The 15,788-nt window shown below is 49.9% G+C and overlaps 1 protein-coding gene across 1 annotated transcript; it reads left to right on the top strand.

The window, feature by feature from the left end:
• The first annotated feature begins 946 nt into the window (after positions 1–946).
• HTR1A (5-hydroxytryptamine receptor 1A) lies at positions 947–4,056 on the top strand. The gene has a single exon (XM_074855728.1). It carries the CDS (start codon positions 947–949, stop codon positions 2,186–2,188), a length of 1,242 nt encoding a protein of 413 aa, XP_074711829.1. The 3' UTR covers positions 2,189–4,056.
• The last annotated feature ends 11,732 nt before the right edge of the window (positions 4,057–15,788 follow it).

Below are 15,788 nucleotides of genomic sequence, written 5' to 3'. Positions count from 1 at the left end.
CGGGCAACCCCGGCGGCACGGTGCTCGCTGGGGCCGGCGCGGCGGCCGGACAGGGGGCGGGGATGCAGACCCGCAGAAAGTCCCGCCGGCCCCGCGGCCAGGGGTGCCCGGCCGAACCTCCCCCCACCGAGCGCCGCGTCCTCGGGCCGCCGCCGCCTGCCTGCAGGTGGCGATAAGCACCCCCGGACCCCCCCGTCCGCCGGCAGCCCCGGGGCGTGCGGTGCCACCCGCCCCAGCCCGTCAGTGCCCGGCCACTGGAAGCCCCCCCCCCCGGCGTCGCACACGCCGCACAAGCTCCTGGCGCCGCTCCCGAGGGGAAGCCCAAAGCCCCCGCTGCCCGGGGCGGAGCTGCGGGGAGGAGATCTGGAGGGGGAGGGGGGAGTCCTGGTGGGTTTCTCTACGGTGTCGTCCCAGCGGTGAGGGGGCGGCTGGCGGTGACGGACACCGGCGCCCGCCCGCCCGGTCTGCCAGCGGCGCCGGGGGACGATGGCGACCCAGCGAGGACTCCCCCCCCCCCCCCCGCCCTTTCCCCCGCCGCCGCGGAAGGCGGGATGAAAGGGGGGACGGAAGGGGAGGGGAAGGAGGGAGGGAGAAAGTGAGGGGAGAGCGGAGAGGCAGAGCAGGAAGGAGCGGCGCGGGAGAGCGGCGGAGCGAGGGGCAGCAGCTCGGCGAGCGGCGGCGGGAGGGCCGCCCCCGCCGCCCGGGGCTGCGCGCTGGGCAGAGGCGGCGGGGATGGGCGGGCGCGGGGCGGCTCCGCCAGCCGCCGTCCTCCGAGCCTCGGCCGCCCCCCGCCGCGCTATATAGGGGAGGGAGGGGTGGCGGAGCGGGGGGGTGCCCGGCGTGGCCAAAGCGCACGGGGCGGCGATGCCTCCTGCCAGGGGAGCGCACAAGTGACCGGCGCCTCTTCCCATGCCCGTCTCCTGAAGAGACCCCCCCCCCGCCCGGCATGGATGTGGCCAACAACACTACCTCCCCAGAGCGGTCCCCCGAGGGGGCAGGCGGCCCCGGCCTCGCCGAGGTGACCCTGGGCTACCAGCTGCTCACCTCCCTGCTCCTGGGCACGCTCATCCTGTGCGCCGTGAGTGGCAACGCCTGCGTGATCGCGGCCATCGCCCTGGAGCGCTCCCTGCAAACCGTGGCCAACTATCTCATCGGCTCGCTGGCCGTCACCGACCTCATGGTGTCCGTGCTGGTGCTGCCCATGGCGGCTCTCTACCAGGTGCTGAACAAGTGGACGCTGGGGCAAGTCACCTGCGACATCTTCATCTCGCTGGACGTGCTGTGCTGCACCTCTTCCATCCTGCACCTGTGCGCCATCGCCTTGGACAGGTACTGGGCCATCACGGACCCCATCGACTATGTCAACAAGCGGACTCCCCGGCGGGCCGCCGCGCTTATCAGCCTGACCTGGCTCATCGGCTTCTTGATATCCATCCCGCCTATGCTGGGCTGGAGAACGCCCGAGGACCGCTCGGACCCCGACGCCTGCACCATCAGCAAGGACCACGGGTACACCATCTACTCCACCTTCGGCGCCTTCTACATCCCGCTTCTCCTCATGCTGGTGCTCTACGGCCGCATCTTCAAGGCGGCCCGCTTCAGGATCCGCAAGACCGTCAAGAAAGTGGAGAAAAAGAAAATCGCCGACACCTGCCTCACCCTCTCCCCGGCCGCCCTGCAGAAGAAAAGCAACGGGGAGCCCGGCAAGGGCTGGCGGCGGACTGTGGAGCCCAAGCCCGGTGCCTGTGTCAACGGCGCGGTGCGGCAGGGCGAGGACGGGGCCGCCCTGGAGATCATCGAGGTCCAGCGCTGCCACAGCTCCTCCAAGACGCATCTGCCGCTGCCCAGCGAGGCGTGCGGCTCCCCGCCACCCCCCTCCTTCGAGAGGCGCAACGAGAAGAACACGGAGGCCAAGCGGAGGATGGCTCTGTCCCGGGAGAGGAAGACTGTCAAGACCCTGGGCATCATTATGGGCACCTTCATCCTCTGCTGGCTGCCGTTCTTCATCGTGGCGCTGGTCCTGCCCTTTTGTGACAGTAAGTGCTACATGCCCGAGTGGCTGGGGGCAGTCATCAACTGGCTGGGCTACTCCAACTCCCTCCTCAACCCCATCATCTATGCCTATTTCAACAAAGACTTCCAAAGTGCTTTTAAGAAAATTATCAAGTGCAAATTTTGCAGGCAGTGAAGCCCGCCGCTGCCGGACGGGGCAGCGGGGTCCTGCCACTCGCTCCATCCGCCTGGCCCCCGCCGCAGTGTCCCCCCCGCTCGGCAGAAGGGCGGGGGGCTCGGGGACCCTCCTCCGCAGAGCGCCCGAGTCTCTCGCTCCTTCGCCTGTCGGACAAGCCCCGCGGGGGGAGGCAGGGCAGGGCAGGGCAGGGCAGGGCTCCAGGGGATGGCGGGGGGACGCCCAGCCCGGGAGGGCTCCGCGGCCCCCGTCGCCTCGCCTGGCCTCGCCGGGGCTCCGCTGCCGGGCGCCGGCGCTCCCGCCGCCGTCCCTTCCTCCCTTCCTCCCCCCCTTCCATCCTTCCGGGTAGATTTAGGGTTTGCAGATCGTTGCTTGTGGTCACTGTAAACCACAGTGTCTGCCCGAGTAGCATCGGTAAAAATAAACCACCCTATGCAGAAAACCGCCGTGCCGGGGGTTCTCCTTGGATTTACAAGGAGACGGCGAGGGGCTCAGAGTCCGACCTCCGCCCGGCAGCGTGAGTATGGAGGCTGAAGGCGACGCCCCGAGCGGAGGAAGGGGCTTTGAGCTCGTCGCTTCCCGGGCTGTGAAACCACAAAGGGGATTTTCTTCGGGGAAAAGCGACCGTGTGGTACCTTGCAAGGTACCTACAGCAGCATCCCCGTCTGCATTACGTGTGTCTAACAGCTCTCCTGCTATGCTAGGACCTTCCAGTTCATCTGGCTTCCCTTCCTGGCAGCGCAGAGAGGTGATGGGGCTTAAACCCCAACCGCACGCCTCATTATATGGAGATACATATTTTTAAAATGCCTTTGACCGAGGGTTTCCCACCAAGGAAAGGCTCGGCGCTGTGCGACTGTCCCTGAGTTCACCGCGCACGCAGCGGCACAGGGAGTTTAAGCAGTCTGCGAAGTAGCGTTTCTTTTTTTTTTTTTTTTTCCTAAGCCGCTTGAAAGTTTCTCCGGAGACCTTGCGGTTGCTTCGGAGGCAGCCAGCCGCGGCACATTTTGCTCGGGAAACAACAAACAAACAACAAAAACCGCAAACAACAGCAAAACGAACCAAACCGATCAACCAAAACATTGCCATGTGCTCCGTGGCAGAAGGGGAGGGGCCGAGAGCATCCTCCGGCGGCAGCCGCAGGTGGCGAAAACGGCATCTGGGCGCAGGCTGGGAACGGGCAGGCTCCCTTCTCCCCCGGGCCAACCCCGGCGAGGGGAAGCAGGACCCTTCTCGCAAGCTGAGAGCTGCGGCCAGAAGCAGGCAGTGTAACTGCGATGCCATGGGCAGGGAGAGCCAAGCATGGCCTGGCTGGTCCCCGCGGCGGCTCCGCAAGCCTTCTCCCCGCAGAGGGTCCCTCCTCTCCCGTCAATTCCAGCTGCTTGGCCCCAGGAAACCCGGTGTGCTTCTCCTTCCCCGCTCAGCCCGGGACTGGAGCAGGGCAGCAGCACAGCCTTGCCCGCCGCGCAGCCCCCCCTGCCCCTTGCCCGCCGTGCCCCGGGCTCTCCCGCCGGCCGCGGCCGGGGCCTGGGGCCGCTCTCGGGCCGGGGAGGGATGGCGCCGGGCCGGCCAGGCACTGGCACTGGGCCGGCTGCCGCATACCTCTGCGACAGGCTGCCTGAAATGAATGCTTGACCAAATATATATATATATATTTTCCTGTTTATTTTTGTGTAATCTGTGTTACCTGTAGGTAAAAGGGAATGTTAACTCTGTGCGTCACGTGAATGTAAGTGCCCAGTCATTTCTGAACTTCAACCGCTTACATTAAATGACAATAGTGCTTTTAACAGCCTCAGATACATAGCTGATTTTCTGAAAGTTGTCTTTGACCTCATTTTCGCAATTAAAGTGATCTTTGATCTTATCTCCTCTTTGATCACTCCTAACCACGTGTGTCCTATATAGTCCTGAAGTGCCGGAGTGTCAGAAGAGCCAGCCTGCAGCGATTAGGGAGCCGAAACGTCTCCCGAATGCTCGGATATCCCGTGACTTTGGGAACCCCACCCGCCGGGGGTGCAGGCTGGGCAGAGCCGCCGGGCACCCCGGGGCCGGGGCGGGAGCGGGGCCGGACCGCAGAGCGCGGCCGCGCCGGTAGGGGACGACGCGCCTCGGTGCGGAGCAGAGCTGCCGCGCAGCGGCGTTTGCTCCTCTCGCCGTCTCCTCCCCCTTCTCCCGCCGACTCCTGCAAGTGCGTTTCTGCACGTTTTGCCCTTTTAATTTTTTTTTTTTTTTTTTTTTTTTTCCTTTGCGAACCTTCCTGCAAACTCCCCGCTGGGGAAGCCTGGCCGCCCTCCGGCCCCGCACGGCAGACCGGGCGGGGTCCGTCCCTGCGCCCCGGGGGGATGGAGCGTGACTGCGGGACAGGGGCAGCCCGACTCCGCCAAGAGCCCCGGCACCTCGAGGCAGGGCCCACCCAGAGCCGCATCAGCAAGGCGGCAAGAGGGGTGCAGCTCCCATGGCCCCTCCATCCGCCTCCCGCCGCCGCCCTGCAGGGCGAGGGGTGGCGGGAGCAGAGGGGCTCAGCCCCCGAGCCCGCGTCGGGGGCTGCGAGGTGCCGCAGCCGCCCCGTGTCGGTGCCGCTTGCGGCGGGAGCGGCGGGAACTTCGGGAGCGCAAATCCCCGCGGCGGGCACGGGGTGGCGAGACGCGCCCTTCCCCGCCCGGCCCCGCCGGTGCTTCCCCGGGCGGGCGCAGTCCCGGACCCCCGGACCCCCGGCGCCCCGGTGCCCCCCAGCGCCAGCCTGCCCGCCTCTCCGCGGCAGGGAGAAGGGCTCTCCGCGGCTCCCTCGCCCGCGACGCTGCCAAACGGGCCGGACCCCGGGGGCGGCTACGCCGGGCCGGCAGCCGCGGTGCCCCGGGCGCTCCCAGCGCACCCCCGGCCCGGGCTGCTCCCCGGCGCCGCGCAAGCCGCGACGGGAATGTCGCCCCTGGCCTCAGTGGAGACAGTGTTTCTCTGAACAGTTTTACACGTCTCACTCCCTCTGTTGTCTCTTTTATCCCTTGTATTAAGTTCTGCAATGTGGAGGAAACGGCCTGCTTTAAAAGATGGGGCTTTGTTTCCGTGCTGTAGTTTTCAAATTCCTGGTTTGATTTCCACTAAGATTACCAATATCCCAGCCAAACAGGGGATTTAATGTTTTTTAAAGGAGAAATCGATTCTATGTTAAGTCAGTATTTGTGGTTGGTTGCAGTATTGTATTTGCTCCACTAACAAGCAATCTCCTCACAGTTTAGAGAGCTTCATTTCAGTTTTAAAGGACCTCAGGAAGCTCAAGCAATGAATAAAGAAAAATCCAAATAGAAAGCAAAAGGTTTTATGTTTTAAACAGAACTGCAGAAAATTGAGTTTTAACAACTTGGGTCAATTGTGAATGCCAAAGACGGGCAGAGATAAAAAGGCTTTGACCTTTTCTTCCTTTAAAAATGCCTCTTTAGACTGCTGTAAAACGAGAAGAAAATTTCATAACTGAATTTTCTCTGCTCTGTGGCTCCAGTCCAGGCTTCATTTGGGTCTGAATCCACATCTGACAAGGAGTACTGGCAGAGGAATCCAAGCACACTTACACTGGCCAACTGTACTTACGGTTGGGGCTGGGGAGACAAAGAGGTAGAAAAAAGGGAAAAATGTGCTGGCATAATCTATATTGGATCAAACTGCACAATGGATTTTGTGACCATGCAATTTCATCTGTTTAAATAGAAATCTTCCCCATAAAATGTTTAAGACCACCTACTTTTCCCTAACATTCGCATCCTGACAGAAACATGATGTAGGTCTGGTAGATACAACAACCCCCTACCCCAGCAAATGTCCCGCATTCTCCTCATAGTTAAAAATCTGGTCTTTAGAATCTGCAGTTTCAAACATTGCTCAGGGCAACGTTGTGAAACTTACATTAAAACACATAACCAAGAAATTCATCCCTCAGAGAGAAGAAACAGAGGAGAATGCTTGGAGTGAATTTCTGTTTCTCAGCTGCTTAGAGAAGCATTTTTAAGAGTACAGGTGAGTGTTCAGATATGGTTGGAGAAAATCCAAAATGGCTGTCACATAGCATGTGGACAGTCCTAGTGGGGGTCTGCAAAATCTGAAACTATCACGCCTCTCATACTGGCAAAAAATACTGTATCATCTGTATTTCTGGATCTCAGCCCAGGTCACCCTGCTTGGGTATATGTTGCTGTGAGCCTCACTTTATCTTGCAGCTGAGCTCCTGTTCTATCTGAGTAGCCAGCGTAACTTCCAGCCACAAAGAGGGGTAACTCTGCAGCGTGAGATTCTTTGTCGGACTGGAAGCAAAAAACTTTTGGTTCATGACCCTTTACATAGCAAGAATGTAGTCTAAACTATTTGACTTAATGAATGGGGTGGCTTCTTGACTTGGGCAGTGAGTGACAGGAGATTTGTTGGTGTTTTCATACCTCTCTCAATTAAGAGAAAAGGCAAATGCTCAGGCACACAAATGACTGGAGATTCAAACTCCTTACAGACACTTACATGTGGCCACAAATCCCAGCCTTGCAGATGTCTCTGCCAAGTTAATCTGGCAGGCTGTCAGCCTTGTCCTGCAGAATGTAGATGAGGGATGGGAAACAGATGCATTATAAAATATTTTTAAAATTACTAAACCTGAACAAAATTTGATAGGACTATAAAAAAAAAAAAAAAAAAGACACATGACCATCCAGATGGTTCTCACAAACTTCACAACCCTGTTGAAAATTGTGGGGATATTAAAAAAGAAAAAACCATATTCTTTCAAACAAACAAACTGACAGACAAATGAAAAAGGCCCAAGTCTTGTAATAAAAATACTGACCAGCATAAGTAGAGGTCAGTATCTTCTCCTGCTGTAATAACATCTTGCTTTATTGTTTGTACTAAACACCACTTGAAGTGTCTTTTGCTATTAGACAGAGTCAATATAATCCTTCCAAATCAATTTTCCTATTTCTGAGGTATTTACACCCACTCTGCTGAACCATAACTTACACACAGAAGCGATGGGGATGATGTAAGCTAAAGGTGATATAAGGACTATTTTAACTTGTACCTTCTTCCTACTTCTTAGCATTCCTACTGTGGTTGGTTTGGTGGGTGGAAGTAGGCCTAAGACAGTTTGTACAGAATGGACTGGAGGAAATATCATACAGTATACGCTATACAGTTTCACACATATCCTGACTAGGGAATATCATTCAAAATCTGATCTTTAAACTGAAATCTGCTTGGTAAGATGCAGTTGGCTTATACTGCAGTATTTTGTTCATGTGGCTCAGAAGGAAAATGTAATTTTTCAGTTTGATATCTAAGAGGTTGGTTATGATTTTAGGCTATCCAGTGACAAATGAAAATAGATACATCCTCTGCTTGAACTGCTATGGACCAAGTATAAGTCTTTTGAACTGAAGTGAATTGTGAAATATTTGGGAAACTATTAAATTTGACATATAAACTTCCTGTCTTTGAAGTCAAGATCTCAGTAGATGTTCGCTTCTAGGAGGGCTTTGGAAGAATGTTGCCAGGTTAAGTGAAGCTGGCTTGGGTTTGAAGACAGACACGCAAACTATCATATACAGAATGTGGACCACACTCAGAGGTGTTGCCTGGACTCAGGTTTGGCTGTCTGCCTGTTGCCCAGATGCTGATCTCAGTCAGAGTTTGTGGAAAAGGTATTTCTAGGGTAGATGAAATGCCAGGCTGGGTGTTTCCTTCAAATTGTTGGCTCTTCGGCTTCCATCACCTTCCGGACTCTTTCTCTAGCTTTCCATATGCGATGAATAACATGGGCAATTCATGTGGGACTGTGCAGGCAAAGGCCTTGGAGGGGAGCTGCCTGTGATAGTCTTTGGGGTTTGTCCTGGAGGAGTTTTTTGTCACTTGGAGTCTCTTGAAGGCAGGAAAGGAGCAGTCAGCAAGTCAGAGCATTCACAACAGAGAATCAGCTCACCCTGCTTTTGGAGAGGAGTCCTGATGCTGAATAGCAGTCTCAGAAATTTCTCCTCCTGAAATGGAGATGACTGCTCTTGTCACATGAGGCAGATTATTGTAAACCTCAAGCCGGGCCAGTGCTGAGCCAAAGAAGGCCTGATCTGGTCGAACTGCCTGTTGAAAATTGTCTCCAGCACACTTTGCTCTTTGCCTTTATTGTACCCAGTCCTAAGAGTTACTGTCAGCTTTGTGCAAGCCAGGCAGGTGGCTTTTCCACCTCCCTTTGAATGCTCATCCATGGGCTCTCTGCCAGCCTTGGGCTCGAGCCTTAGAACTGATGCTACTGAATTAGTGGCACACACCTGTGAGGGGTCATCTTTTTGTCCAAAACAGCCTTGACTGTCTGGAGTCCCTGGATTGCTTACGGTTCTGGCCAAGTGTCATGGTTTCGGAGGGCAACTGAGGTTCAGAGGTGTCAGAGGGCAACTGAGCACCACACAACTGCTCACTCCCCCCATCCCCCCCAGTGCTGAGAAGGGGAAAATAAGCAAAAACACTGGTCACTCTCCCCCTCTTCCCCATAAGTGCTGGGAAGGAGGAAAGCAAAGCACCCGGAAAATTGAGATAAGGACAGGGAGGGATTATGTGATCCTTTAAGACAGGCAAAACCCAGACTCGTTAGGGGAAATACAAAAAGAACATAAATTTACTTCAAACACTAACAACAACAATGCTTAACAGACAGAGTAGGACCATGAGAAGCATTACCATCTTGAAAACACCTCCCTCCACCCCTCCCTTCTTCCCGGGCTCAGCTTTGCTCCCAATATCTCTACCTCCTCCACCCTGAGCAGCACAGGAGGCAGGGAAAGGGGATGTGGTCAGTCCTACCACTTCTGCCACCTTGGAGGGGGGGTAAACTTCTGGCATTCCTCCCCTGTTCCAGCGTGGTCCCCCTCTCACAGGAAACAGTCTTCCACAAACTCTCCGACATGAGTCACTCCCACAGGCATGTGGGTCACCCCAACATGTTGCAATCTCCCAGTGCTGACCTACAACAGTGGGGCCTTCTTCCATGGGGTCCCAGCCTCCTTCGGGCGCAGTCACTTGGGTTGGTGTGGGGCCCCCCACAGGCTGCAAATCTACATCTGCTCCACCATAGATCCCCATGGGTGGCAGTGGGGGCAGGGGGTGGGAGGGCGGCCCTGCCATCTCACCATGGGATACAGGGGAGTCTCTACTCCAGCGCACCTCCCCCCCCTCCTCCTTTCTTCCACTGACCTCGGTGTTCACACAGATGTTCTCACAACTCCTCACAACTCCCACCACTCCTCCCAGGTTCCCCTTCTTAAATATGTTACCGCAGAGGAGCAGCCACCATCGTTAATAGACTCAGCCTTGGCCTGATGTGGGTCTGACTTGGAGCCTGGGGAGCTTCAAGAAGCTTCTCACAGGGGGCCACTCCTGTAGCCCCCTCCCCTGCTACCAAAAAACCCCTGCCACTCACTCAAACCAGGACACCAAGGAGACCTGAAAACTGCTGGTTGTATCCATCAATGTCATCATACTTTCAAGAGAGCTAACGTAGGCAGGACAGTAACACACTTTTGGGTTGGGCTTGATTTACTACTTTTTATATCCAAGAGTGTGCAATGTTTATAAACTCTGGCTTTTTCTTACACTTTAGAAGGGGAAACTGTCTGTAACAAATCCTCAAAGCCCATTTAACTATAAAACAGATGCAGAGATTGTCCTTTTTGATAGGAGTTATATTTAGGATACACAGCTATTTTCTTTAATATCACATCTGTCTTTGTTCCTGTGATGTGCATTTGTGGTTAGACGGGAATAGACTTGGAGGTAAAACTGGGAATTCCCAGGTTCAAAGCTCTCCTTACAAAACCTTGTTTTATCCATCTCACGTGCAAAGGAAAAAAATCCAGATAGAGGGGAAAAAAAAGGTGCAGGAAACTCATTGGATCAAGTACATCCCTTGAAGAATACTGCTGTTTTCAGAAAAATTGCAGAAGGCATGAATTTAGTTTATTATGCCTTGAGCCAGCTGATACGCTACCTTATTTTGTTATAGTTCAGTGCACGCGCATTTAATCAAAACACCATACAGGTCAAAGAGGCAATTTTCCCCACTGTACTTCAATTACAGACACCTATTGTGAAAATCCTTGGGCTAGTTGCCTGAAAATGCCATTTTCAGTAGCCCTCAGATTTATTTCCCCCCTTTCCTGTGGGCAAGTTAGCCAATTGCTCAAAATTGCTGGGTAAAAATTCTCTAGTTTTTCAAAACTGCTGCAGTGAAATTACTGTGAGATCTGTCTTTGAAGTCTCGTTTTCTTCTGCAGTTCCATAAAAAAAATTAAAAAATCAGAGTTGCACAAATTGTAGTCTGGCTTCAGCAAGGAAAACAGAGGCTAACAAGCACTGCCTGTCTCTGCATGAACCCCCCATCACAACTGTGGCTTTTTTAGTAGACACAGGCAAAACAATGCTTCCCTATGGAATTTAAATGTGTATGGCATGTTTTTGAGGATGTTAGAAGTTTTCACAGCATCACAATAGAATGTGATCTGTTGTAGAGAACACTGTAACAATATAAAAAGAATATAAAAGTTATTAAAATGAAAGACAGGTAACATCTTGTCTTACCTAGATTTAATCGTCTCCTTTATGACCCACTCAGTGGAGAAAAATGTTTCAAGCAATGTAAAGTAGCAGCTTGTTTAGTAATTTATGACATAGACACTGTTTATGTCCTATAATATATTTCTAATATTGACATATTGGAATTATGTGAAGATAGCCATGTAAAAGACACTAGCCACATTCAGAATTGAAATAATTTACCAATGCTCTAGAATTTTACAGCATCTCATTAAAAAAATAATGTATTTTATATAAAAATTGTGTTTTGGCTAAATGGTTTTCTCCCCATCAAATTACTGCCCAAGCACAAGAGTTTCTGAGGTAGCAGTGTCATTTACAGGAGAGATGAGTGCTTACAGATGTGTCTCTCCACTGCCCACCCCTGAAGCACATGGGGGCTAAACCCCTGCCTTTGCAGAGATATCACCTTGGGCATGGGCAGCTAAGGGACCTGCTTCGAGAGCACAGTTTCTTGTGCAGTTCCCAGCTGCCAGTTTGATACTGCAGTACTTACCCACTGCTAAACATCGGTGTTGTGATGCTGTCCACAGAAAACTGCATCACTCCCACTACAAAGAAAGAGATTTACATATCTGTACATGAAATTGTAATAAGTGACAGTATTTATGAAAAACATGTGAAGAATAAATAAATAAATTACATTTGGAATTAAAGTCTTGTGTAAATAAAAAATTAGTAGGACTTCTTTCATTTTAGTTTATTTTTAGTTTTTTATTTATTTGCAATGTCCAAATCAGTCTAGTGCTAGGGAACTAGGGAACATTACTAGGTTGCTGAAGACCAAGAGAGAAACTTGATAAGAGAGAAAACTAGCAGTGGATTATGGGGTAATCACAAATGCACCTGCATGGCAACGAGAACTTCAACAGCCCTTCACACAGACCTCTTTTTGTTTCACTCAAATGTCAAAAGTCCCAATCATGACTCACCTCTCCAGTCTGGAAACATTCAGTAGCTGTATTTTACCAAAAAAGAAAAAGCAAAGAATAGTGACATATGCCTTGGAAAGAGAAAAAAATTACATTTCATTCTAAGAACTTCCTTCAGATTTTGATAAATAAAGAGAGGGAAAAAAAAGTGATGTAATTTTGCTCATAATTCAGTTAACTTTTACTGCTGTGTTTCAACAAGTAATGATGGTTATGGCTGGCACTCTCCTTGCATGGAAAGCTTCCTGTTTATTGAGCAATTGCATTTTTTCCTTTCCTTTCCTCGGTGGATTTTAGGATTTATTGTATGCAGAAGATTAGTAGCAGTAATAGTAATGTGAAATAATGTAATACAGAGTACATTACAATATAGAACAAAATAATTCACATATATAATCTCCAGTAGAAGTCTTTACAACCAGAATAAAGATTTGCATTTTTTTCCCTTTTGTTTGATTTGTAAAATGTACTTGTAGAGTTTTACCATTTTAGTCTTGTGTTGTAAAGTAGCCTGGTAAATCTACATTTCTAAAGCCAGTTATTGTGATTATTATTCTGTAAGGTTACTGCGTTTTGGCATCACTGCTTATGAATAGGGACAGTAGTTGCTGTAATGAAATTTTGTCAGTAAGATTGTAAAGTGGATCCATACCACATGCTGCTTATTATAAACTTGATGTGTTATATCTTCTGGATGTCATTCCCCAGGAAAGTATTCACAAACATGCCAACCTCTCCAAGGGATGTAACCTTGTCTCTGTTGTATTAGAGCCCCAAAGAAATCACTTTAATTTAAAGAGATTGCGTCCGAAACCAAGCACATTTTATGCCTCCCAGAGTGTCACACACAGAGTGCAACTCATCATTATACTTATAGTTGCTACATCCTGGGCCAGAATGTCCTGCTCTTGAGCTCAAGACACTGATAGCTGCACAGCTGGCTGCCATTTTCCTGCAAGGTAGATTTTAAATAAAACCACAACATAAGAGCTATTCAGATTAAGACATAGGTATGACAGCTGGAGCACCTACAGTGTGCCTTTAAATGGAGGAGGAAGGGAGAAAACAAAATGTTTTTCCTTCCTTGCGACGTCACCCTTCTTTTCCTGAGGAAGCAGGTAAAAAGCAAAGAGGCATCATGTCAGAGGAACCCTGAATTCAAAATCTAAAAGGGGCTACTTCTGTTGTATATTGAAATTGTAATTTGAAATTTAAAAATATGTATTTAATTCAGCCATTTTTAAAAAAGTATTTGCATAACTTAAAAAAAAAATCAGCTCCTTCTAATCGAGATATTACTTCATCACAAGCAGGGTAGCACTCTGGGTCCTTGTTGGTGAATGGTGTTTGGCTGTGCTGTGGGGCCGGTTAGATGCTCCTCGGAAGGCAGGCAGAAGGGTGTAAGACCTGAAGCAGTTTCAGTAGAAAATGGGTTTTGGCTTGAACTTACTTGAAAGCCTAAAAGACTGATAAAAAGAGTGTTGTTCCTGAAGCCTGAAGATATCCTTGTGATCAGAATCATAAGGCACAGCAAGTCATATTTAATCCTTTGATACCGGTAATGGCCAGGACAGTCCATGCAGCCTTCTTCCCTTCCTTCTATTTTACCATCAAAATAGAAAGATTGACAGGAATCACAATTCCTCTGGGTTTTTTTTTTTTTGTTGTTTTTGTTTGTTTTTCAATGCATACAAGAACAGCAGGAAGAAATAAAAGAGAATATCAGCACTTAATCCCTCTCCCCAACCAGACAAAAGTTTAATAAAAAATGTATTGCAGCAGGATGAAATTCAAATGTTAAACAAGCCTGGGATATAGTCAGTCTCTGGAAGAAGGAAGAATGAGGAGGTGTTGGGAACTCCCCTGCTGCACTAAGCACCAGCATTAGATGAAGTAAGTATCAGTTATCAGACACATCATTCATGATGGCATTTCTAAAAATCAGATAGAATTAATTTTTTAAAAACGTTTGGACAGTGTCCTTCTACTATTGGTTTTGTATGTTAAAGATATAAGTTAAGAAAAATTGGGAAGTTAATCCTAGTGTGCATGAGAGGTCTCAATAGTGATGCTCGAGGCAAAATGCCTGTGACTCAGTCCCATTGTAGATGTACAAATTTGTATACAGTAACTTTTGATGAGAAGCCCCAGGGGGCAAGATGGAGCAGGACACACTGGAAAAAAGAATCGAATCCCTTCCCCAGAGCAAGATCTTTCATTTTAACATTTATGGCCATCATGAGTGGCAGAAGATTTAAAATACCAGGAGGAAGGCTGTTCTTACTCTGTTGCTAAATGTTAGGGAAGGAATTATTCAGATGCAGTGCCCAGTCTTCAGTCAAGAGAGAGTCACATAGTTTAGTTAAGTGCCAAAGACTGGGAACTGGACTATCTGTCTGCACTGAACCAGGAGCCTGTGGCTCTTCGGTTCCTCTCTTTCTACTTGTCAGTCTCATCCTGGTAACCTGTTTCACACAGCTATTTCTACCAACAGACCTGGGCTATCTCTCAATCATTGTGTTGGTGAAGAGGAAGCATTGTAAAATCATCCATCTATAAGCATTTCAGATTGCTGTGTACGGCAATTGTTATAGATGTTCATGCTTCAGTTCTCTGTGGGTGTGATATCCTGCAGGTTGGAATACATCCCTTAGAGATGAATGGTTTGTATCTGGAGCTGGATCCAGTTAGTCTTTCCACTTACCCCAGTTTCGATGAAGGCTTATGACTTCAAGACTTGGCAGACAGACAGTCAGAGCACATTAATTCAAATGGGTTCAATATAAGGTTGGCTGAACTGCATGGCTATCTGTATGCCAGCAGATGCAGACTCTGATGAATGTGCTACACTGCCCGGCTTTGAAGTCTTACATTTTTAGTACAAAACTCCTCTAGCTGTAAATTGCGCAAGTCAGAAGCTGAATCTAAAGGAGTTGTCTGAAAAAGAAACAACCAAGGGGAATATTTTTCCACCTAGAATGGCAGATAAATGTAGACCTCTCTAGGTTGTATTTTAGCATTTATTTGCCCGGGAAGTCAAGGCACCACATTCAAGTAGCTGCTTCACATTGCTGTATCTGGATTTTCTCTAGTGTGTTGCAGCTGCATAATTTAAAAGTTTAACATTAGTTAAACTTCCGTGTCCCTCCGTTTTAATCCTTGGTAAGACTACTTTACAGTTCAGTGAAGTTCCTGCGTATGGGATTTGCAGTGCTGTGTAATCAGGAGTCATTTGCAAACAGTATTCCCTATACAGGACAACTGCTAAATGGCCCGACAGTATTTCCTCTAGGAACGCTTTGCCAAATCTGGCTCTCCCAGGCAGTGGTGTATCAAAAGTGCCCTCCTATAAAATTCTGAGAGAGGTCAGTTAAAATAGGCCACTTCAGTGAAAGCTGGTCAGAGCACAGGTCTCTTCATCTGTGTTTTGCTACTTGCAGCTTAGGGGTGGAGGGGTAGTTTCCAGAGCAGGATGGTATGGAAAATGAGCACTTGTAGTACTTGCTTTCCTTATGTGCTTTCATACAGGGGTTGAAGTGGAGAAACGTGTATTACTGGGAAGCAAAGCTGAACTGGTCATTGTGAACTAACTATTGAGAATTTTTTAGTTATTTTTTCTGCTCCCAAGATATTAATGAACATACTCCGCGCCATTTTGACACCCACCTCTCTCTGCTGCCGTAGAATTGCCACTGGCTTTGGACAGTCACATTAGGCACTTTCCCCCAAGTGTTTGGTGTACACAATCTGGTTTTGGATGTTCATGAACACAGCATTACCTATTCTTCATCTGTGGGTGCAGCTGATTGCCCATGTCATTTGGTATAGGCTTTGCTTCAGGACTGTTTAGCAGCAGCAGAGGGATGCGAGCAGCAGATGGGCTGTTGTGGATGGACATGCTCTCTCCTCAGGTGCAGTGCCTACTGTTGGGGGAGGAATTGCCCTTTGCCAAATGGTCAAGCAAAAGCTCTGCTGACGGAGATGTTCACAGGAGCTGGTTAAGACTGGTGTTAAAAGCTGCAGTTCAGGGCATGACTATTTGTAAAAAATGTATT

Source organism: Strix uralensis, chromosome Z (genome assembly GCF_047716275.1).
Source record: "Strix uralensis isolate ZFMK-TIS-50842 chromosome Z, bStrUra1, whole genome shotgun sequence".
Lineage (NCBI taxonomy): Eukaryota > Metazoa > Chordata > Aves > Strigiformes > Strigidae > Strix > Strix uralensis.
This window is presented reverse-complemented; position numbering and strand designations above follow the sequence as displayed.

Bases quoted from the DNA above. Each gene is read 5' to 3' on its own strand.
- HTR1A (XM_074855728.1), top strand. From the start codon at position 947: ATGGATGTGGCCAACAACACTACCTCCCCAGAGCGGTCCCCCGAGGGG.